Source organism: Fulmarus glacialis, unplaced genomic scaffold (genome assembly GCF_000690835.1).
Source record: "Fulmarus glacialis isolate BGI_N327 unplaced genomic scaffold, ASM69083v1 scaffold16526, whole genome shotgun sequence".
NCBI classification, from domain to species: domain Eukaryota; kingdom Metazoa; phylum Chordata; class Aves; order Procellariiformes; family Procellariidae; genus Fulmarus; species Fulmarus glacialis.
Genome location: NW_009220206.1, coordinates 14,940 through 40,077, shown reverse-complemented (window position 1 = coordinate 40,077; position 25,138 = coordinate 14,940). Strand labels below are relative to the sequence as shown.

Genomic DNA, 25,138 nt, shown 5'->3' with positions numbered 1-25,138 from the left:
CCTACAGAAAAACCATCCAACTTCTAGAAGAGCAGGGAAAGCACAGAACTATCTCCTAGAGTGTCTGGTTTCTACAAACTGCACTGAAAAATTGACTCAGTCTGCCTGTGGCAGAGGCTTGAGGCTGCAGCTGATAAGAAGTGCCCTGTGAGTAATAAGCCCTTAAATCCAAACCAAACCAAGTCACCCTGTTTCTTAGATAAGGTTTATCGTTCTCATGGGAGAAAGTTGTCCTTTTGTGTTACCTGTTGGTCGACAACCCTGCTTTCAAGCAGTTTGCCAGCTCTGCAGCTCCCATCGCAATAACGCTACAAATAATTTAAGTGCTACTTCTTTGGATCAAAATTTTAATGAGGCACTAAACCCACAAAAGGGGCTCTGTATAGCAAATTAAATAGAATGGGCCTAAACAAACAGTAAGATTTTACAAGTTACGTTACAGTTGAAAACAGCTGGGAGGCAAAGAAAGGAGCATTGAAGATGCATGATGTAAAAAGGCATTTCACAGAATGCAAACACTAAAACTTTTCATATCGCACAAACAGTAAAACACTACGAGCACATGACTTCCCTTTGATTTGGAAGAATCTGTGTGGGGCACAGGGCATTTGTTTTTTTCCTTCTTCTAGTCAGCACAATGAAAGATTTCACATGGAAACCCAAACAGTGGCAAAGAGAGCCACTTGTCCTTCGGAAAGAAATAAATACTGCAGAAACAGGTAAAGTCAGTAGGAACATCTGGTTCAGTCAGGCCATGGGATGCTGGATCACGGCTCCAAAACGCCGGACAGTGCTGGGACCCCTCAAAATAGTCTTGCAAACAATCAGAATTGTAACAAGTCTGTTTGGCTCAGAGCTGCAAGACACTTGTTTCATGCTCATGCCGACTCCTTGAATCCACTGCAAGTGGTGACATTCAGGCTGAGCCAACTAGCTCAGCATTCAATTCTCTGTCTGCATCAGCTATTTACAATATCATGTTTGTTCCACCTCTGTCAATATTTGATCCACGAGCTGCATAAACCCTACAAACACAGGAAGGTTTCAATTTCACATTAACGTAATGTTGACAGTGGTGCTGCTGTATCGCATAAAGTCAGTGCACTATTACTCCTTGAGAAGGAAATTTCTGGTAAACTTGGTTTTCATTTCATTTCCCCCCAGTCCTCTCAGCAGCCCTTCCCCAGAGCCGTAGCTATTGCTGCAGTTCTGGGCTTGTGAATGAAAAGTTTCTAAATTCATCTTGGTTTATCATTGGAAGAATTCCTTCTTCAATGGGAGTCAGAATGGGCTCCTCTTTTATAAAATCTGGATCGAAGTTGCTCACGTCATCTTTGGATTTCTGTCAAGCGGAAAAGACAAAGGAAAGAGATGTCAAAAATATGTATCATCTGCTTGATACTCGTTCTGCATCTTTATTCTGGTCTTGAGTGCAATGGACCATCCAGGCTGAGCTTACTGAAAGCTTTTTCTGGGGTTGGACTGGGAGCAGCTGAGTGCCCCCACAGAGCCTCTTACAGTGCAAAGCCTTTTAGAGCCTCTGCAGGCTTCTGACAGGGAAACCCTTCTCTGATTTAACTGACACCACCTCTGATGGGTTGCCTGCCCAGACATGGCAGGGCACATAAATCAGTTCCTTTCCTCAAGCGGCAGCACAGACCCAGCCATTCGAAGCCGTTATCAGCCGTGTTTCCAATTAGCTGACTCCACACAGTCCCTCCTTATCTGCAGAGTGTCTCAGCTGGGTTTTGGAAGCGGGGGGGGTACACTCCTCTATGTGTGAGCCATTAAACTTGCATGATAATGAATTACTGGGCCGTGGGAAGACAAATGGCTTGCTGGATTCCTTGCTGTGTGCCACAAAGTGGGACTGTTTACAATGCACACACACAAACTGGGTTTGTGGCACATTTTGACAAGGCGTGTGTTTTTCCTGCATTCAGAACAAAATGTTTTATTGACCTTGAAGTCTAACGTTCCCAGATCCTGTCCAGCTCATGGCGGACTGAGGAGACTCCCTTAGCCTTTGATTCAGGTCAAGGAACAACTCAAGAGCCTGATCTTGAGCTGCCACAGCTCCCCCGAGTGCCTGATCCTGCACCCAGCAATCTTCATGGAGCAGGACTGGGTGGACCATTGCCGCTACGGGCTTGCAGAGTGACCACAGCACGAGACAAAGCCACTCCAGTGACAATTTCAAAGGCAAGGAAGCCACAGAGACAACCTTGGAAAGGCTCTCCATGGAGAGCAGCACTCTTCTACCACAGAGCATCCTTACGGCTGTGTGGCATCACTGGGAAAAGGGGCAGCACTGTGTGCTCTGCAGCCTGTCTGCCATTTGAACCACTCAGCTGACAATGGCCTAGGCAGGGAACACTGTGCTGGGTGCTGTACAGACAGAGAGACAAGAGAGACAGCCCAGTTGTGAAGGGGTAAGTGGAGTGGGCAGGATGAGGATTACTTACCCTGTTTTATATTTGGGGCAAGGCAAAGGGTAGTTAGGTGCCTAATCTGCTGCAGCTGCTTTTACTAACCTGCATCTTTTGGCTGAGCTGCCTTTGAAAATCTGAAAATCCAGCATGGAGGGGAAAAGCGACCTGTACAGCATCAAGTGGCCAACCAGAACCCAAGCCAAGACCAGAGACCTCACCTCCCAGCTCCTGGGCCAGGGTGTCAAGGTTGCCCTTTCTTCACTCTGTCTCATGGGAATAAACCTGCTTACAGAGCCCAGAAGAGGGAAAAAAACCAGGGATCCCTTTCCCCCACCACCCCTCCTTCCCACGTACAATTCGGGGCCTGAACGGTGGCTCCATCTGACGCTGGTTAAGCAGGCATCTTTGAAGTAGGGGTGCCGCAGAATCGCGCTCTCGCCGCCCAGTCCCAGGCTGCCCAGCCGCATGTTGGGGTTCTTCGTCATGAACTGCAAAACAAAAAGGGCTGTTTGTTTCCTGCCATCCGGCAGGGCCACGGGAGAGGGACCTATTAGCAGTCGCACAAAAGCTTGTCCTCAGCTTTCCTGTTGAACTCAGTTGCTGGCCAGACTTCTCAATTTCATTGTACTGGAACCGCATGCAAGGAACTTGACTCATTCTCCAGAGGAAGAAGTCAGGGTGTATTTCTCCTTGGTCCCTTTTCTTTTGGTCAAATCCTTGGTTACCACAATAAGAAAAGAACGTTGAATTGCATTGTTTGCAACATTATAAATGTTGCACAGTGGTTTTGGTGGTTATTTATTTCTGTATTAATTTCTCAGGAATACAAGCTCACTCTCAAACGCTGCTCACCAGCCAGCCAGGCTTTGGACTGGAGTCAGTCCTGAGCTGTGTCTTTTTCCTAAACCTCAGCCTGCTGAAGCGCAGCCAGAAGCCTACGCTTTCCTTCCTGTCATCTCAGGAAACAGAGGAAAATGAGCAAGGCGCTGGCTTTTAGAACCCCTCAAACCCTGAGCAGATGAGAGCAGACAGGTGACCATCTCCCCTCTCAGTGGTGAAACTCCAAAAGAGGATTTCTTTTTGGAACATTTTTACTCTGCCACCAGTGAAAAGAAATCTCAAACCTCAAAGTGCCCTGATTTGCCAGGGAGCAATGAGAAAAGCCGTACACCATGCACGCAGCGTGAGAGGGCCCCGGCGGGTGCCCTTTAAGTCCCGACAAGAATGATGAAGTGTGAGTGCTGTGGATATTTCTTAAGGGGAAGGGAAATATTGGGGGAGAAGGGAAATCCTTTCCCCAGGCAGGAAGAGAGCTAGTTGGCTTGTTAATTTAGCATTATAGTTCTTAAAAATTCAGTAAAAACTTTCCCCTCCCCTCAAGTACATCTAATTCATTAGAGAAATCAGGTTATGTTTAAACTGGGAAAATAGCCGCTTTTATTTGCCTATTGAAACAGCAGCATAAAGCAAGCTTCACTCTGGTGGAGGTGTCCAGACGATTTCCTCGAAGATGAAAGAGCATTATGTTTAGCAAATAGCTGAACCAGCCAAACCAGACAATCGGTCACTGTTTCAGGAATGACCAAGTCTGCTGCATCTCGGCAATGGGAAAATGAAAAGAAGGGGAGGTGCAGCGAGAGAACAACTTCATTCTGACTGTAGGAGCTTTTCAGAAGGTACAAATTCTCCTAGGACTAGCAGATAAAAGGTTTAGTTATTCCCTACTTAGAGAGAAGACAGGGAGAAGACAGACAACTGCCAGATTTATTTTAGAATTTTCCTCAATACCCCATCCTGAGGGGGCTTCAGAGCCAAAGTAGATGGGGCATCTGCAGCTGAGACCTTGCAGGACTCCAGACTCTGCTGACATTAGCACAAAAACCCCAGCTCCAGCCTGACCTCCTAGGCCCTTTGAGGACGTGTGCTGCCATGGGATTCCCTACGGCAGAACTGTTTTTCAGCATTCCACCCAAAACATCAGTAGAGAGGGCTGCTGAGTGCATCCAGATTTGTAAGAGCAGTCAGCAGGAGAGGAGCAAAGCTGACATGGCTCTCGGCAGCTGGGGTCTTTCCCATGCTTCTCTGGACTCTTCAGCCCTCAGTTATGCAGCATTTCCAGGGCAAGGCCCAAGGACAAGCAGAACTTCTCTGTCTCCCCAACCCTTTCAACCTGTTCTTCTCCCTTTCTACCAGCAGAACCCAAACACAATTTGTTTCCCAAGAGACTCTACCCCAAAACTTCTGTGGGATACCGATCCCCAGACAACAGCTTGGTTTCCAAACAAGAAATGGGTCAAGCCAAAATCTCTCAGAGACCTGGTTCAAACAAGCCTTTGCAAGTCTTGAACTAAACTTCTTTGGTTTGCAAAACAGGCCAGAAATCTCCTGGCAGCCCTGTCTTTCTCTAGAAATTCCCTGCTCAACTTCTTTGTCCCCACAGATGAATATCTGCACCTCACTAGCTCTTATTTGCATTGCTGGAACACCTAGAAAGCTCAAACAAGATCAGAGCTCACTGATGCTGGTAGTGGTATAGACCAAAACAGTCCAAAAAGACAAGACAAAAAGGAGAGAAGAACTGGGAGTAAGTCCCATGGCTCCTGGCTCCTGACCCACCACCGCCTCCATTACGCCAGGAAGCTTCTGCTAAATGTGGAGAGGAAAATAAAAAACCATGAAAGCAAATAATCTCTGAAAAGGGCTGGTAACATGCTTTGCTTGGGTTCCTATTCTTGCTCAACCATATAAGACCAAAACCTAAACTGGACCACCCATTCCCAGACCAGTTCAGAGCTCTGGGATATAAAAGTATGTTTACATTCCTATTTGCTTGCTTTATTCCACATGATGCCAAAATTGCACCAAGCGAAGGCATCCAATGCAACAATGCTGAGAGCCAACGTAAATGCATTCCTGGCTGCTTAAAACACCCTTTTTGTTAGGACAATGAGGATTAGGCAAGGGCCATCCCTTGAGGTGGGCTTTTTTGAGCTCTGAAAAAAGCAAAACATAACATTCAAAACAAAATGACTGTTCAAATTCGACCCGCCAGCTCCGATTTGAGCATTGGACCCGCAGATTGAGAAACCTCAGTTGGGTAACTCTAGGCACCATCTACCCCGCACTGGGTGCCCAAAGGAGGCAGGAGGAGAGCGAAGGCTTCAAATTCACCCACTGCTGGAACACGTTCCCCTGGCTGGCTGCTGAGAGCAATGCTGGGCTGCCACAAAACCCCTCCGAATTAATCCTTGCCTCCAAGAGGAGTGAGCTGACCTATGGGACACCCGATCAAACAGCACCTTCCCCAGCTGTCAGGCATGAGCTCAGTGCTGCTGCCTCTCTTGCTCTGTAAAAACAGGGCTTTGAAGCACAAAGGTATCAAGGGCTGGAGTGACCCACCAGCAGCATAAACCACTCTCGACACGTTTCCCTAAGCTTGTTTCCCAGATACTGCAAGCACCTAACACAGGCTAGTAGGACCTTGAAAGTGAATATAAATCATGCACTCTACAAAGAGTATCAAGTCAGCGTGAAGAGGCCTCCCTTTCATGGCAGTCAAACTCATACTAGTCTGCTTCAGCAAAAGGGTGGGATATAATTTCAAAGGACAGCCGGTCTCTTATCATTAACTTACATCCCTGATAAACTTATTGTACGCTGTGCTGAGACCTCTCAATTGCATCTGTGCACGGGAACCGGCACTGAAAATGTTGCCTTTGAATGGCACCATGTGGCACATGAAATACGGTCCCGTATTCTGGGCAGCCACAGCATCCCGGCGGGTTACTCAGCCTGTGGATGTACACACGCCTCCGCACCTGGGGGCTGTGACAGAAAAACAGGAGATTGGCCATTGCTGCTGCTCCTTTACATAAAATCTCCTGGTGAATTTTGGAGGCAGCAGGGACATCACAGCCTGGTGAAGGTGGGGTGTTTTCTCTGGGACGCAGCTCCAGTCTTTATGGGGCAACTGGGCTGAAAAGCAGGCGTGCAAACGGTGACTCCAACAGAGACAGTACTGATGTTTTGCACTGGAACAGTTACCTGCCTTACTGTAAGAGGTATATAAAATTAAAGGATGAAATTTTTGAAGCCAGTTTCCACTAAGATGAATAACTAACCCCCTCAAACACTATTTGAAGTCACCAGAAATTGTTGCACTGACAAAGAAATGGATGAAGTTTTAGTTTGTGTTGTCCAGTATGTCAGGAAAAACCAAAAGACTATAATGACCCCTCAAAGGCTCAAAAGCCCATGAATCCTTCTCTTTCTCTCTCTTTGCCTTAGGCAGTACTGACATTTCTCTGCTGCAATAGGGTAGCTCATGCCGCCTCTGCTATCTGATGGCAAAGCAAACAAAGAACTTGGGATTTCTGAGGAACTTAATTACAAGCTCAGCCTTCATCTCTGAAATAAGATGGAGCCCATACCCATGTCTCTGACCGTATAAGAAGCACTTCTGCAGCAGGAGGGGTAAAGCTGAGTGCCCAGAGCACACAGACGCTGCCCTCGGCACACATGCAGACTGCGCAGGGGGAAGGTTTTCGGAAGTGCAGCTAATTTTTCACCTGATCCCTTCGGCTGCATTCAGAAACAGCTGGAAAATGTCTTACAAAGTGTTGGCTATTCCTGGCATCCACAGGAAGGCCAGAGTTTGACTCTTGCTTCACAGGTTGGATAGCCCTAAATGTCCTTCCAAGTACAACCCTCCAATGTTTTTGCAAGTGATGAGAGAAGATGTTCAGCAGAAAGTTTTTCGTGGCAAAACGTCATCTCCTAATGTTTATTGAGTATCTCTAATTTTCCATGATAATCCAGAATCCAGCATGAATCTCAACCTCTGGCACACAGCTCAGTGAAGGAACACAGAGAAAAAATTTACAAATAACAACAACAAAGCAAACCAGAGATTTTCCTGAGCAAAATGAAACATGTAATCACCCAAATCCAAGATGCCTCCCAGCAAAACTAATAGCAAGACTATCAATCTTAAACCTGAACCAGGCCGTCAAGCCCTCAGTCTGTGATCACATCCTACCATGGGGAATTATCCCATTCCCGGTGTAAAGAGCCCCTTAGAAGCATCCTCAGACTGGGTTCCTTTAGGCTACACCAGTTTGCCGAGGAGCAAACTCAAGCGAGGCTCTTGCTGACCTCAGCTAACCCTCTCAGCAGATCGCAGCCAAAACCAGCAGCTGGAATGAGCCAAAAACATGACTTCACGAAATCATTTGAAAACATTTACTGAAAGAAAATGCAGCAAGCCATGACAAGAAATTAAAAGCTGGAGATTAGTCCATGGAGGGCCTGTGAAGTTACAAGGAAAAAATGCAGACATAGCTGTGCCAACCATTAGGAAAAATCTGCATCAGCCCTGGGAACTCAGCCCACGAGCAGGTGAGGGAGAGCAGGAGACCCGCGCCGGTCCTTCCCTTCAACCACATGGCTCAGACCGTGCTGGGAAGGCCTCCAGGTCTCCCAGTCTGCTGGGCAAGGCTGTACTGGACTTCTCCAGCGCTGCTCACATGCAGCGTTGCAAATTCTGTCTCAAGAGGCTGAGTTTGCAAATCAGTCTAACTGCCTGGAAGTCAGTGAAGGGATGTTTCCACAAAACAAGATGTTTACAAGCATTAATTTCCTTGAATTTACAAGTTCCCTTTCTCAATCCTGGAATCCCTGATAGGTTTTTACGTAGCTTATGTATGCGCTATTTGCATCAGGATAATTAATTTCACAGAGTAATATCACAGTGACTAGGTTACGTGAAATTGCATCACGTTCTAGGAAAACACTAACAAGCCCAGACCCTTTCACAGAAGTAACGCACTTCAGGAAGGGGAATACAGATTTCTGCTCAGCCATTCCTTTCACATTGACAGCCAACTGGACAAGGAAGAAATCGTTATTTCTTATATTAAAGAAAGTGTTAGATGCACCAGCTCCCATCAGGACTCTGTTGCCCTGGCCAGGGCGCATTTACCTCGTAAGAGAAAGCCCATGCCCCTGAGCAGCTCATCTTTCAAATGGAAGCTCTTTCAAATGGCAGGGATGGAGGCTCTCCTCCATCTTACAGGGAGGGAACAGAGACCCAGAGAAATTAATCACTTTACTTTGCCAGGAGCTCAAGGGCAGCCCATCGCAAATACGATGGCAGACCCTCAGTCCCACCTCCTCTCCACAGCTCCTCCACAGCTTCCACGTGCCTCAATGGGCCCCTATCCAGGACCGTGCCAATGCAAGAGTCAACCCCAACCGCTTCCCTGTTAAAGGAAAGAAAAATTTCCCTGTTCGTGATATTAACATTTCCTGCCTGTTGGTGTTTCTCCCATGTTGGTACCAAAGTGAAAAGCAGCAGCAGCGCAGGAGATTAATGCCCTACAGTCTCCCCTCTAGTAATGAGGGAGAGCGGGGAGATCGGGAGATACCCAACACGCTTGTCTTCATTAAGATTCGTGAGCTAAACTAACAGGGCAGAAATTAACTCAAAAGGAAATAAGATTTCTCAAAGATCTATTTGATCTCAGACAAAAGGGAATCATTATATAAATAGAGCAATTACTCTAATTAAGGCTTCCCTCCCTGAATCTCTTGACGAATGCTGCAGTTGCCGAAAACAGTTTGGCTGCCTATTATGTAAGGCAAACAAACCCACAGTCTGGGGTTTCATTAGCCTTCATCCACCCCTAAACAAAGGAGAAGAAAGATGGCTCTATGGCTCCATCTGTTAATGTCTGTATTATTTTTAATGATTGGAAGCCAGGAGGCATTAGCATAGCAGAGAGACTTTTTTTTTCTTTCTTACTTCTTTTTTTTTTAAATAAAAAGCTGTTCTTTTGAGCCAGTCTTGTCTGTTGCTCTCTTGGGCAAGGCTCTTATCAGCCTCCATCACAACCCTGCTGGGGCGATGCTCGCAAGCATATCTCGCTTCCCCATATAAGAGCAATCCAGGGCTCAGACACACGAGTGGGTTTCGGGGAGCGAGGGAGTCAGCACAGCCCAATTTCACTAAATGGTGTCAGCTGAAGCTCCACAGCCCTGGGAGCAGGGTGGTCAGAGAGCTCTCCCATGGAAATCCTTGTACTTACGGCAGCTCAGCTGGTGCGTGGTAACTTAAACTGCAGCAATCCGGCTGCGGGTGTGAGCCAGGTGCTTGGGAGCCCGAGTCCTACTGACCTTCAGTGAGGATTGTGCTGCTGAGAATAGGACTTGGAGTCATTGCGGTTCTCTTGAGTGCTACCTCTATTTTACACTGTGGCTTTGCTTTGACTGCAGCCATTAGAGGCCACATGGCATTTTGCCTTCCTACCCTACACACAGCAGGCTCGATTGCTAAAAGCCCTGATTCGTACCAGTGCAATTCATCATGGTGCTGAGCCAGAATACGACCCATGCATGCACAGGGTGCTTCTACCCCCATGCTGGGGTCCTGGCTACAGAAAATTGTGAGCAGGTGAAATCCTTCAGTGCAGAGAAGGTCCAGCGAGTGCAGTGCCAGGGCTCAGAAGTACAAGACTGCCTTGAAAGCATTTTAAGGAGGCGGGGGGGAAGAGAGAGAGTGTGAGATCTCAGTTATTTCCTTTTCCAGATAAAAAAGGAATGGGAAGGCAAGTAAAAAACAGTCTTCAGCCCTACTCCTAAAAGCCAGAAGACTGCAACACTAAGCATGACAGCAGTCACATGTTTAACTCGCCAGCCGCAGGCAAGAAGGACAAAATGTCAGTGCAGTGGATATTAAGCAGATAAATTTGATCTTGCTTTCCCCTAGTGCAGAAATGGCAGCTCGATGCTGCCCAGTCAAAGCTCGAGGGAATGAAAAGGATTAACTGTATAGCAAACAGTGCTGAGCAAGAGAGACTAGCAAAATAAACCAAGGTAGATTGAGCAACTCACGTGTGGGATAGAGACATCTGGCTCCGAATCTCCTGGTGGTGTAAACTGATGTAACTTTGCTGACTATCACCAGGAGAGAACTTGGCTCAAAATATGGGAATTAAATGTTGTCTGAATAGCTACAAACTTCCTTGCTGTGCTGAAATCTACCTGTTTCCCTGTCTCTCCCCACTCATCAACAAATAACTCATCAACACTAATGCAGAATGAAAAGGCCACAAGTATCAAATGCATATTGGCTCCTGATGATAGCTAGTGATTTTTGACACTTCTGCCTTTGGTACTCCTGTAAAAAATAATCATAAACAGAAATTAACTTTAGTCATTAGATATATGGAATATTTAACATCGGTTTTGGTCAAGATGTCACTCCAGAAATCTGTGTTTTCAGAACTGATGAGTCAATCCCAGTTCCCACGTGGATCACCAGCTGCACGGGCTGCTCAGACAGTATCAAACTCCGGCTGCTGTTTTTAAATTACCCCAATTGGACTATAGGTACAACATGGGGATATGCAGGTCAATTACTAAATCAATACATCAGAGTAACACAAACATGGAGGGAGAATGAGCATTGCATTTATTAATAGACTGGGGGCATGATCCCACTCTCGTTTTAAGCAGTGGTAAAATCTCCCTAGGGTTGCAGGGGAAAACAATTAATCCTTTTCTGATAGTCTTGTCAAGAGGAACCGGGAATCTATTACACAACCCTGGGTGGCCTATTTACATAGGGTCAAGTACAAAGGGGACTAAAGTGCCCCAGACAAACCTGTAAAGCCCAATTAAGAAAAAAAATCACAGGAAAATACTTCAAAGGAGCTTTTTTGTGGTCTTGGTTATATTTCGATTCTTTTAATTTTGAAGTTCCTGAAAAGACACAGCAGGTCAGAAAGTTCAAAGCTGGAAGGACAAGTAAGACCTACAGCCCTGAATAGCTCGGACAGTCGGAGATTTGTTACCCCTATAGCAGTGCTGAGACCTCCCAGTTAGATGGACTCGCCCCCTCCGCTGGGGGCTGCACAGCAAGAGCTGCTCCCATCACTCAGCGATCATTCCCACCTCCAGGTCGGACCCCAGGTTCTCAAGGGAATCCTTGGGCCTTTTCCCAAGATTGGATTTTAATGGACTTCACCAAAACGTCTTTGAGGGTCTGTTATCGCACTGTTTAACTGTGGCAGAGCTGAGAAGGGAGCCCAGGCCACAAGTCTTAGGCTCGGCCACAGGAATCGCTTCTTCCCGAGCGCCTAGGAGCAAGCACAAAAACAAGAGGGGGAAGACAAAGTCGGCACAATGAATGCTCCTTCATTTTTTTTCCCCCATCCCTGGCAGGAAAGAGGAGGGTGAGTCACACCTGACATTACAATAGGCAGGGTTAGGAGCTTTTGTTATGAAGCAAATCTGAGCCTGCACACCAGGGACTTAAACAAGTAGCTAATTTCAGCCTACTGGAAAGGGAAAGGTAAAAGACCTAATGACTACTTCAAGACGAATTTGGCCTTGGCAAGCTATATAGAGACAGCTTTAGTTTTCTTTCACAGTGCATCCAGAAGCATGGGACTATTACTGTGGAGAAAAGGAGCACATCAGAAGGGGTTGTGATCAATCGACAGAAGAGATTAAAATCACTGGGGAAAGTTGTTTGCTGTTTGAGAATTAGGAGGCAAAGAGTAAGAGACAGCATGTTACAGAGATGCATATGCACACTCAGGCAAAAGAGGTAAGGCGGCAATCTGTGGTGGAGCACAGCCTTGTCACTTCACCACAGTGTGTATTTACGGCAAAAATTATCTAGAGAAGAGATCATTTAAAACTGCAGAACTCCTTCCCAGTTGGGAAACGACAGGCTCCGGAGTCCTGCTTTTGCTGCAGAGGCTCTGGAGCCAACCAGGAAATGCAAGATGAAAGCATTTCTAAAACACAAAATAAAGAAAAAAACATTTACACAGATCCGGCGTAGAGTTTCACAGAGAGATTCAAATATTGACCTGACTCTGACAGCCAAAGCTTAATCAAACTGTGCAAGAGGATTTATGGAGTCTGCCAACTCTGAAGAGATGCCAAGGAGAATAATTTATTGGCATATTCGAAGGCATTTTTAATATCTGCCTTTGTTAGCAGGCTCCTCAGCTCTGAGGATAAAGCAATGAGCTCATCTAGTTCCCTCTTTGATTTCAGTGGGCCACCACTGTGTTGTTCCTTTTCCTTTTAATCTTTGTCTAAAAAATACTCCCGGCATCTGGCTCATTCAGAAACAAGTTCATTCTGGCTATTCCAGCACTGCACATGAAACAGATTATCTGCCTTTTTCTGTCTGTTGGAAAGAAAGAACCTGGCCTGGATCTGTAGGATGCAAGTGCAAAGGAGAGACATATGCCTTGTGCAGAGTGACGTAAAGGAAACATAGGCAACCTTGCACCATCAGCATCTTGCTGCCTCGTTTCACACCTTGTAAGTGTTCAGGAGAGGCCTGGGGAGCACAAACAGGGGGGGTTTGGTCTAGCTCACAGTGGCCAAACTGACCGCCCAGGACTCGGGAAAAGGCGAGGCACAAAGGCAGCAGGAAGCACATACGCATTGCACTTGGACGTGCCAAGCAAAGCACAGCCCAGGTGTTCTGAGTCATGTGTTGCTTGCTGTAGCGCGCAGGGAAGATGCAGACACCCACCGTGGTATCTGAGCTGATGACAGCTAGTTCTGACCTCCCAGTATCCAGGGGTGTTGGAACCCGAGCAAGTGCAGTGTATGAAAAGAATAAACTTATCCAAAAAATAGTTCAGATCTCACCCTCTGTGCTGATGTTCAGGGTGAGCAGCTGCAGCGAGTAGGCAGCTTGGACCATCCACGTCTCTCCCAAACCGAGACGTCCTTGCCAGCAGTCCGAAACCAGCCCTTTCCCCTCTACTCCTCTGTCACAGCAGTTTGCTTTGATTCCATTAAAAAATCTGCCTCTAAGTTCTTTCTGCTGTCAAAACCCTGGCCTCTGCCTTCTCTCCTCATTAATGGCATTTTCAGGTTGCTTACAGCGGTGGGGCCAGTCTGGTTCAGCACGGAGCACTCACCATCCAGAAAGCCTTTCTGAAAATAAGCCGCGGCACACACAAAAGGGGTCCTCACCGAGGGTTTGGGCAATCATGGTGGCATCCCCTTAGGATGGGTAGTTTACTCCTGCTGCAGCACAGCTCCGTGTTCACTTTGCTTTCTCTCTTTCAGCTGGGCCTGGGTGGAGTACCCTATTCTGTACCTCTTCCAGTCTTCTTTCTTCTCAGCCTGTTACGGTCAGTGCATGCAGCACAGCCCGAGTCTCCAAGGGTGGCGACTGGACTGCCCTGTGCTCTGACCACACGGGATATTAGAATTTCCTCAGAATTTCTTTGGAATGGCAAGAAATAACCACCCAAACCCTCTACTCCCCCAGGAGTCCTGGATTTAACTCACGCACACACACAAACATAATAATCAAATTTATGTCTCATTAGGAGCCATCACTCAGAATTCCTGAGAAACGATGGGCTTGTTTTCACCACAAGGAGAGGTGGAGGAGGGTACCCTTCAGATTTAGTTTTTCCTCATGTAGTATCACCTGCAAATTTAGGGCAGAAGAAAACCCTAACATACACACACACACTTACTTTCCCAACCGCTACCTAACTTATTTCTACATATGCATATGGATACACAAAGCATTTCTACAGTTCACCACCAGTGCCCTCTAACTTAACCTCTTGTTTTAAGGTAGAATTAGGCCACATTTTGAAATAATATCCAAAGGCTTCCCCCCATCAACTCAAGCAAAATTGCTGGTGGAGCAACACACTACTCATTATAGTACGTTGTGGGAAAGTCTCTTGTGTCTGATGGTTACCTGGGCAGCATATTCGCTCTTCTGGGCAGCAAAGGAATGACAAACTTCTGTAGAAAGTTTTGAGTGGCTTTTTTAATTAACAAGATGAAAATTGGCCGAGCTGTTGTGGAAGGGCCCCCATACCTCTCTCCTGCTTAAGATGCCTGCTGAAGATGAAGTGGCTGGTTGCTGTCTGCACTGCAACATTCCTGAGCCCTTTTCTTGCTCTCCAGAAAAACCCGTGTGAGCTGCCTCCTAGCAAAGGGGGATAAATTACACTGCTGGCGAGCCCTCGGTATTGAATATCACCGTGTGTGCTAGCTGTACAAACGAGCCAAAAAACCTAAGGAACTAACTGAAAACCCCTACTTTCTGGGTTTCAGTCTGTGACATGGGCTCACAGGAATGGGAGAAGAGGCTTCTCCTCTCCAGATCACAGCTTTGTTGACTTCTAGATTAGGCTGTCTGGAGGCAAAGGGGATTTAAACTGTGGCACATTTAACCATTCCCCCTCCAGCTGCTCCTGAGAACCACACAAGCTCCCTCCTGGCTGCTGGCAGAAGCTGGGAAGGAAATCCCAACTCCCTTACCTTGTGCTCTGACGGCCAAAAATGAGTCCATAAAACACAGGTTGTCAGAGCACTACCTGGCTTTTGCTGACCCACAGAGCACCATTATTGCTGCGGCTGAGTCTGAAGCACTAATTCCCAGACACGACAGCCTTGATGTTAACCTGGCAATTTCAAGGGGATTTTAAGCAAGTCTGCAAGAGCAAAGTCTAAAGGAGGATGGGGAGGTGGTGGTGTGCATGTTAGACTTTAGTGGTGTTGTCGGGGTGCGAAGAACGCCAGGGTATCCGGAGGGGGAAGTGAACTCAGTGACACAAAGCAGCAGAGAGTTCACTAAACCAAGGTATTTGCCTTCTGAGTCAGCATCACTTCCAGGCTATTGTTCTCTAGAAAAACAGATCAACTTCAAGTTTTTCTTTTGCATCCTTGACGTATTGCTGACGTCATTTTTCTGCGAGGGTCATGTTTGCTCTCAGCAGAGCTCCCTCAGCCTTCAAGCCCTCTCACTCTTTGCACTAATCCACCGGCATTTGGATTCCCCTGTGCGGTTCCACCTGCGCTGGGTGGGAGTGCAGGCTGCTAAAACCACAGCCAATTTCCTCTGCACCTTCCTCTTTTCTTGCCTGGTGTTTATTTTTCAGACGAAAACCACTTGGAGGGGGACATAACCATTTTCGCCCAGTCTCTTAACTCCAGTAGTGTTTTCTTCGAAACGCATGTTTTTAACCAGCTGGAGGGAGAACAGGCTTTAGTCTCATTTGTGTCCCCGAAATATACAGCTACAGGCAAGGCTGCCCAAGCATCACTTTTGGAAGGAGCATTTCAGCTAGGCCAGAAGCGTTTCAGAGCTCACATTAAGACTGGGGGTTGGCACACAAATGCCAAGAGACACCCTCAGCTTCAGCAGACCCAGCTGTGACAGGAGTTCAGAAATCCAGGGTGCAGAAGGCAGAGAAATGCTAACACTTCCCTGGGGAGATGCTGCTTTCTATCCCCTGCTGTTACCTGGCTCTGGGAGTGAAAACATCTAAGCTGCAATTGCCCATCCAAATTTCCAAGCCTTTGGGCCGACCATTGCTACTTCAGATCATCAGTCCATGGAGCAACTCAATAGGCTTAGCCCTTCTCTCCTCACCTGAAACTAGACTTGGAAAGGAAAATCCCTGCAGCTTTCCCTGTGAATTTGCTTCCCATTACGCCATCAACTTTTGAGACCTGATTTTCACTGTGCCCCTTCATTCTCCCCTCCAACTAAGCCTGACTGTGAGCAAGACAGCGTGATTGGATTGCATTTGAAAAAGTCATACATGAAGCAAGTGAAACAAGCTGCCAAAATACCGCCCCGCTTATGGGAAACGAGAGGATTGTGTTTCATTTTGCAGTTCACTCAGCTGAATCCCAAAGCCTCTGGCTGCCTGGAAAGCCACCTCCTTTGCTCAAGCACTTTTTGCTAGTGACAATTTACAAATTCAGAACATTGACATGCTGTAACAAAGCAAACTCCAGCTGCACTCTCACTGTAAAAGATACGGTGCGCCAGTCTCTGCTCTCTGCATGCTCACAAAGTTTCTCTTTCACGGTCTCTTCATCATCAGACACTGGTGACTACTCTGTCAGCTGATGGCAAAGAGTATTTGAAAGAATTTCTTTTACAAACACAAACCCAATAGCTCCTCTGGCATAAACTCCTTGTGACTGCATTCAGGTAGCGCTATGGAGAAAGCTTTTTTTGGGGGAATCAAAAACAAAGCAAAACTTACGTTTAGAATGAGCTGAAGTGGTCTGAATCCATTCAGCAGCAATTCTCCTTTTCTGCACGTTTTTTACTGCCACAAGCAAATCCATGCCCAGTTCGACTTGCTCACACAAGCAGGGGAGAGCTCAGTTTATGTCCTCTCTGCCTGACTTGAACCATCAATACCTAAATTTCCCAGTAACACACTCAGACGGAGCAGGGTACACGAGTGAGATTTTCTACTTCCCCCATCTGGGAGTACTGACTCCAGCAAAATCCTGCTGATTTACACTGATGTAGTTTTTTTCAGCTCTTGAGGGAAAATATCAAGGACAAAAAAAAATTAAAAAGGGAAATAGATAAAAATTTCTTTTTCTAGAGCACAAATATTTCTGCTTTCAATTCTAAACAAGGTCCCAGGGCATTGAGGTTGTTTTTGGTTTCCTTGGTACCAGTACTCAAAAACACGCCAGAAACACCCACTGACCTAAATGAGGTCCTAAGGACGTATCTTGGTTATTATCAGGAAACTGCAAAGATGAACAGGATGTAACCTTCAGAAATCGGGTGGTTTCAGATGGGGGGAAATTGGTGAAGCACAATTATGGTAAACAAAAGCAAAACAAAATAACAGCATCCGTTAAATGGGTACTAAAACCTATTATCCTTGTTTATGATAAAGTTCTTCATGAAGGTAAAGGGATCAAGTGCTTTCTAAACCTAGATACATCCATTTGTAGAGCATCTCTAAGCACCTACACCTAATTGTATCTTCCTGGCAGAAGAATTTGATTTTCATTTCAGAGCTTTGTACCACTCAAGACTAAGCAAATTCTCACTAGTCCTGTTCAAGGTTAGAGGCCAGAACTTTTAGTGAGGGGATAATCCAGTTATTAAGGCTATTAAGGCCTTAGCCTGCAATATAAGAGACCCCAGGTTTAATTCCCTCATCTTTCTAGGCGTCCCATGCCATGTAATTGCTTATAATAATTTATGTAACTGCACTAAGTTGAGTGCTCTGATTTTCCAGAGCTCTTAATATCATGGGTTAGAAAGCACTGACACAGCTGTAAATCAGGGAGCTCAAGTTCACTTTTTGTTGGAGGTAAACACAGTAGTGATTAGAAGACGCTCACATAGTAATAATGCTGTACCTAAAGAAATAATATTAGAAGTCTGTGAGAAAAAAAAAAAAATCTACATATTTAGCAGCTAGAAAATCTACTGTCTTCCTTCATAAAATAGCCATAAGGGAACAAAAAAGCCAGGTTCACCACTCTGTGTTATACTGACACCTAAAAATACTGACCAAACATTATCAGTACACTGCAAATATAGTACCTCAGCAGTGATCACATTTGTTATCATTCAAAAGAAATCAAAGTGTGTGGGGTTTTTCCATTTTAATCCAGAGCCCCAGACAATCTCATGACAGGATGTTTCCTTCCCATTAAAGCCAACATGCTCTGACGCCTCTAAAAGCTCAGCTAAGAAAGGGAGGAGGAAATGAGGAGCTCTTCTACTGAACAGCTCTTGAAGCCGAAAGCAGCTACTATGAGGTTGCAGAAATTCAGGCTGTAGCAAACTATCATCAGTGCTGTAAAACATGATGCAAAAGTCACCTCCAGGTAGCAGTCACTCAGGGAACAGAAACACTAAAGAACTGAAGGTCTAGTAAAAATATCAATTGTAACCTCCCACTAGTTAATCACAAGGCTCTTGGTTAATGCCCTAAATTTCAGCCTTTTCCCCAAAGCTTCTCTCGAGCAACACACGTGCAGTTCAGAGACGCAGTTTTGCTTTCATTTGGGTTTCACCAGCAACATGTGATACAGCAGACAAGCAGAGCGGCTGGAGAGGAGACCTTTTTCAGGCAAGTAATGAGCAATTGCTAAGTTGACTGTGCAGTTTTGGAGACGCTGGGTCAATCTCAATTTAAATTCTTAGCTCCCTCCTCAATTCTGGCCCTCTTTCTCCAGTGCCTCTCATCATGCTGCTTGCCTGTTAATCACAGAAGGGATCCGCTGTTAAAAGTTGGGCTCTGAACATGGGCTAGAGCAGCCTGGGGTGACTGCAGCTTGTGCTGGCTGGCTGGTTCCTATCAGAATTAGGAAAATAAGCATTTCATCAAGAAGCTAAAACACAAATCATATTTTATACCCTGAAATTCCTGTTATGATGAGCATCTATCTGGCGACATTTTAACTCCGTCTCATACTTATGCAAGATACCTGCAACAAATCTACTCTGCTATTACTTGTCACTGCAGAAGATGAATTCGCTCAGGCATTCAAGAGTCCCAATCGAACAACATGAACGCTACTCCAGAAGCTGCAATGAGTTTGAACGTCACATTTTTTTTTAATTTTAAATATGTTGCAGGTTATTTCCAAAACCCAAGAGGGCCTTCAGCATGACAAACAATTACTCCTGAGCACAATCTGTGATTTCAAAGCGCAACCCTTTGCCTCCTCAAGAAGTGGATTTTATTCTCAGTTGATTTCTGTGGAATTTATTAGATGCATTTTCAGCTACAGAAAGTAGTTGCTCAGTTCATATCCAACAGAAACCTTTCAGCAGAAAACTTCCAGATTCTCACTACTAAAGATCTGATGAAAAGAAACTCTCCTCTTTCCTTTAAATGGTCCCATCATTTGTTAAACCATCTCTTTCAGTCAGTGCTCCACAAGTTATTATAAATTACCATCTTACCCAACTATTTCTTAGATCCTCTATTACCACAATATTTAGTAATATCCAGTTTTAAATGCATCTTTGTTCACAGTGCTTTTGCAAGGAAAGGAAATACTCTGATCCTTCTCTCTCTGAAGGGTGCTTAGAGATACTAAGTGATTTGATGAGGGGCAGGAAGAAGTCAGTAGCAGAACAGCCAGGTTAGGTCTCCTGATTCCTAGGTTAACACCCTCATCATTTAATCACCTTTTGATTCGTTATGGTAAAGCTAGACAGTTCCGGTGCAGTAGGCACTGTTTGTACACACACAGCCTGAAATCTTAAAAAGTTTCATTTCCATGTCACAGGCAAAGATGTGAGGCATGTGGATAAGAGAGCTTCTGGGAAAATTCAGGAATACAAGGTAGAACAAGGACTAAGTGTAGCCAGCAACAGCTTTCCTCAAACTGTTTGCTGTACAGCCCCATTTTTTTTTCTCCCAAACACACACACACAAAAAAATCAAAAACCTGTCTTTGTATGCAGGTAGACAGCAATCCCTGGGGGATGGCTGGTATTACCAACAGTCAGAACGAAGGATTATCATGAAGACTTCACTTCTTCTCCACTCCAGTAGCATGGAAATCATATGGTCACTACTGATTAAATACTGTGTGTACCTGCTGCTCTGTTCTGGAAGATATCCATATGTTGTAAATCATTAAGTCAGCAGGGGAATGCCCAGACACACAGACATGCATACACTTTGCCTACCAAGTTGGCTGCTGATCGGTATAAAGGACATAACTATGCAAACACACCTAAGCGTGGCAGGATTTTTCTTTTTGTTTACCCTTTAATCCAAGATAAGAAAAGGGTCAGGGTCAGGGTAACCGCAATTTCTGAGTGCCCATACCCCAGTCCTGTTTTCTTTTGCTAGATTTAGGCTGAAAAAAAGCCAGGACAGAGAGCACGCAAACAACCAAAGGAACTCACTGCTTTGAGGATTGCTACTGCGTCCTGCTGGAGCCACGTTGGGTAGACGACTTCGTCATTCAGAATGGCCTCGAAGAGATCGTCCTCGTTCTCCGCCTCGAAGGGTGCGTGGCCACACAGCATCTCATACAGCAGCACGCCCATGGCCCACCAGTCCACGTCAGGGCCGTACAGCATCTCCTGCAGGATCTGAAGAAGGGATGGGAAAGAAGTATCAACCCTGAAGCTTCTTAAACTGAGCAGGGGAGGAAAAAGGATTTGGAAACATTAACGCAGTTCTCACTATGTCCTAACAGCGCTCTCTGCTAGGCTGGCTGTATGTCCAGGAACATACAGGTGATCTCAAGCTGGGAACCCCCAGATCAGCGCAAAGGTAAATCAGATGCATTAAACAAGGGCTGAACTAGCTTGGCTGCTCACAGGGTCACCTAGGAAACAAGCCCTTAGAAATGATGCTAGGGCTTAGCAGGAGGAGAAGGGGCATTTCAGCAAAACTGGCTGAGCCCCAGAAGCGGCAGAGCAGCCATGTGTGTGGGTTGACATCACCTTTTCCTTGCCACTGGGAAGGAAATACTTACCCGGCTCCAATGGCAAGGCTTTCAGCTGGAGAGGGGAAGGAGCACGAGTGTGTGAGAAAGGCACAAACACCAACCACAGACAAAAATTCAATTGTGTTGAAGAAGGATCTGAAACCCTGTCAGAACATCTGGCAGCATCTGGAGGGCAGCTGTTCCTTAAAGAGGTGTTTATTAATTTTCTAGTGAGATTGGGGAACGACAGGGAACGGGAGGAGGTAGAAAAGGGACCTGGGTAACGAGGGAGAATTCAATCTCCTTTCAAATCAAACTGGGTTGGTATCTCTATGTGCCCCTCTCAAGATTTTTGCAGCTGTGCCTCCATTTTTCACCTCACGTTTCCTAAAGAAAAATATAGGCTTATCTTGGTGCCTACAGCAGCCTGAAGGTTTAGTCATGCTTTGCTTGCACAAGGGACTGATAATATGAGCATATGTCTAGAACGAAACCTTGCACCCGGCAGTCAAATAAGGTGTAGCTCAAGACCCCAGAGAGTACACCTGCTGTTCCAAAGCTAACCTACACTTTTCATATTGTAACCAAGTTTTCCTGGCCAAAGAAAGGTTTCCTATACCTCCGGAGCGATGTAGTCTGGTGTACCACAGAAGGTGGCTGTGGTAATGCCATTGTGAATGCCCTCTTTGCACATTCCAAAGTCTGCCAGCTTGCAGTGACCCTCGTAGTCCAGCAGCACGTTGTCCAACTTCAAGTCCCTGCAACGAGAATCGTTCACCGAGTCGCTACGTGCTTGGAGCAGCCCCAGCACAAATGGAGGCAGCGTCCCAGGCCTCAGAAGCTTAACCTGTAAACTGGACAAGCCTCATCATCATAAAAAAATAAACAGAAGTCACGCAGGAGGGGCTTTCTTTTGCTTCATCTCTTACAAAAGGGAGGGAGGAACAAACATCATCCTTCCGAACTGCATTTAATATGGGCAGGTGCTATACGGGTTCACCTACATGGCTTTCCAAACACACCACAAGCCTGGCTGGCAGAGCTCCTGCTCATTTAGCTCTGGGACTCACTGGAGCAGAGGTTGCCAGAGCTGTCAAATTGCGTAACGATGTTATGATGCAGCAAAACGCACCGCACGGGACGTGCTCTGATTCAGCAAAGCATCGCGCTGGGAGCACACAGCTGAAGCCGGGGAGGTGTGCAAGGCCTCTTCAGAGAGGCAGCAGATCCTCTCCTGAGGTGTGGGAGGTTAAGTCCCAGACCTCCCTGTATCGGGGCAAGCCTGACTGATAAACCCCACCTGGAGTGTTATCCAAGCTGAGAAGAAAAGAAACTCCCTGCGGACACCACGCCACATGGGCAGGGGGAATCTTCGGCCAGCATGGGATGCCTCCATCATAAAGCAAAGTCTTAAAGTGCTCCCAGATGTATCGATTCCACCAGGACTGCGCTAATGTAAGAAGTGAATGTCCCCCATAGTGCTCATTGGGGTGGGGAACTCCTTGTCACTGTCACAAGAGACCTGCAGCCAAACAAGCTGCAGAAAGGCACATTTTCCAATACGTCACCTCTAACAGCCTGGGAGCTCCTCATCAAAAGCAGAGCTGCCAAAATGACAGAGCCCTAACACAGCTTATCAGCTTGCCTGACGTTGAGATTGCCTGAGGGAATAGCCTGCAGCCAGAAGCGCTGTCAGGAACATGACCAGAAAGCACGGGGTCATCTGCAGACTTAGGCAATGCCTTCCTAAAAATACATACCAGCCCATAGCACCTCTGCTTTTCAGCTGCCAGACAAGCTCTAGGCATCGTCACAGATGGAGGAAAGGAGCTATGATGGGAGCTCTGTGCAGTACAAATAGGTCACAGTTCGTTTTCTCAGGTATTGGCCCAAGAGTTGCACAGAGCCCTTACAGCAGCTCTGAGGCAGGGAAGTGTTACCATCGCCATTTTACTGAGATGGATGACACATTATAGACCTAGACAAAGCCACTTGCAAAATCATTCAGATGCCCAGATAAGGATCAAATAACTAAATACATTTGAGGGTCTCAAGGCCCCATGAAATCCATGCTGGAACTTAATCCATTTTGCCCTCTGGTTGGACATCTATTTCCCTGGGAAGGGGGAGCAATAGGGAGGGTGGTAACATAGGTAATGGCATCTCCATATCAATATGAACACCTATGGGTGAGCTGAAATCTGAATCCAGCTTGATCCTGTTCATCCTCCATCTACAATCTTAAAGTGAAAATCAGGTGGTCAATTGTTCTGTTGTGCATTGGTATTTCTACAGCCCACACTACCACCAGAAGCCTCTCTGGAGCTTGAGAGAGCTCTCCCTCAACTTCACTGTTGCAGTGGAAAGATCAATGACGCACTGTTCTAGGCAATCAGAGCCACATTCTGTCCTAAAGAGATAAGAAAAAGTATTGTTAGCCTCTTTTGAATGGATGGGAAAGCGAGGAGTAGAGGTTAAGAAATTTGCCCGTGTCCCCCAGAGCCAAGACTGAACACCAGCTTCCTGAATTCCAGCTCCGGGTCTTAATCCCAAGATCATACATCCGCTCTCTTCAACTTTAACAAGGCATGGCAACACAAGCCAGCAAAAAGCCCTCTGCAATGATGCTGCCCTTCCCAGCAGGCCCACCAGTTATCCGGTGGCCAGTGAAATTTGGATGCCAAGGACATGCCTGTCTTATGCTGCAGTGTTTGCTCTGGGAGAGATGCTCAGCAGAAGACACTTATTTTTCCTCTTCTGAGGACCAAAAATGGCTGCTAAGGCATGTGGGCAAAGGCTTGTCCTGGAAAGGCTTTAGGCGAGCACAGTGAGAGGTATTGTACGTGCTCGCCCATGACACTACGCCTTCAGCAGCAGTTTACAGCCAAGGCTCCTGTTGCTCTTCCCTGTGGTTCCTGGCAGAGCAGGGAAGCCCTCCAAGCATCAAGGCAGGCCTTGTTTCCAGGAATCTGCAATGACGTGGTTGAAACACGCAGTTTATTCTTGGGTCAGTTTTAAATGAAGCAAATACCTTTTCGGTCCTGGGCAGGCCTGACTGTTGGGGGGTGCCCCTAAAGGTGCGACTGGAAGGGGAATTTTGGTGAACCTGCTTAGAGATCCCCCTTCCAAACCTCCCCTCACTCCCCAAAACATTCGCCATGTCCTGGCATGCTTTGGGAATACCTCAAAATACACTTTCTTATATCGGAAGTACATTGAGTGAGCAGGTTACAGTCCCTTATGGAGAGCCTGAGAAGCAGAGGCAAGACACAGCCACGAGGCAGGGCCAGCTCTACAGACCAGATCACCAGCCACTGCCACTTCTCAGCCTCTGCCCCACATGACATGCTGCAGAAAGCCCAAAATCCCTGCTAGCTGTATAATGCATGATGCTCGTCATCAAGATGGCAGGAGCTTCTGCAGGTGCAAGAGCACTCCGCGCTTGCTGCGTCCTCCCAGAGAGCCTCTGTATATGTAACAGCCATTAAATTTAAACTATCTGCCTCTTGCTGAGCGAGTACAGTTTTAACCACCCAAGGCAAACTTCCAGCCCTTTCGCTTCTCTACATTGCACATTAAACCCATTAAGAGCGCCTGTTGCCTCCTCCTGCAGTTGGGATACCAGCTTCTCCTGACTTCTTTCCAGCAACGTGAAATCCAAAATTTGCTTTTGCTATTTTCACATAACCTGTAACGTGACATTAATCTCCTCTCACTTGCTCAGGTGCTCTGGCTACATGGACATCATTTTCGAAGAGGACCTCCTGTGTCCAAACAAGACTTCTCAATGCTCTTCACTTGGCAAGGCCACAGAAGATGGCCCCACGCGTCCCCCTTGGAGCAGGTCTCGTGAGCCAGCACAGCGGCAGGCTCAGCCATGTGGCTCCTCTCCGGCAGCCCCATAGGAATAATTCTCTGGGGAAGTCATGGTTTGGTCTTGTGTTTGAGCATTTGTCTCAAGCGATTCCAGCAGTCGTAAGCTCGGTACTCACTGTTCAACGTTGACAGCTCTCCCTGCGCGTCGTACCCCGTGAACCAGCACAGCCACTTGAGAGGAAAAACACTGACATTTTCTGAGATTTACAAGGAGCTCTTCATTTTTGCAGCAAGGATTCCGGGAAGCTGATGAAACTGGAAGTCATCCAACTCAGAAAGCCCAAATCTACCTCATTTCCTTAATACTTGCATTTTCCATTCAATATTTTTAGCAGTTCGATGAAGCAATAACAGCAGAGAGGTTTTCTGAGGGCTGCATTTCTAAGGTCCTGCTGAGGTTCTGCCTTTCACTGGCAAACCTCCACTGGAAAACAGGCTTCATCCCGACTCAAAAAGGCAGCCTTTGTCCTCGCAGGCAGCTGCGGCACATTGGCTTAACGGCCTCCGTTTAGTCTAGACCCAGAAGAAATGACAAAATGAGCTGCTTCAGCGTCACTCGCTGGAAGAGGTGTTCTTTATACATCTGCCACTTG

The 25,138-nt window shown here is 46.5% G+C and overlaps 1 protein-coding gene across 1 annotated transcript; it reads right to left on the bottom strand.

The window, feature by feature from the left end:
• Positions 1–544: 544 nt before the first annotated feature.
• LOC104078872 (protein kinase C eta type-like) lies at positions 545–21,427 on the bottom strand (the record flags this gene model as incomplete). Its single annotated transcript, XM_009580687.1, has 4 exons — positions 545–1,342; positions 2,787–2,920; positions 20,140–20,328; positions 21,289–21,427. Coding segments are annotated over 4 exons (481 nt in total), but the record flags the coding sequence as incomplete, so codon positions are not given.
• Between the last annotated feature and the right edge of the window lie 3,711 nt (positions 21,428–25,138).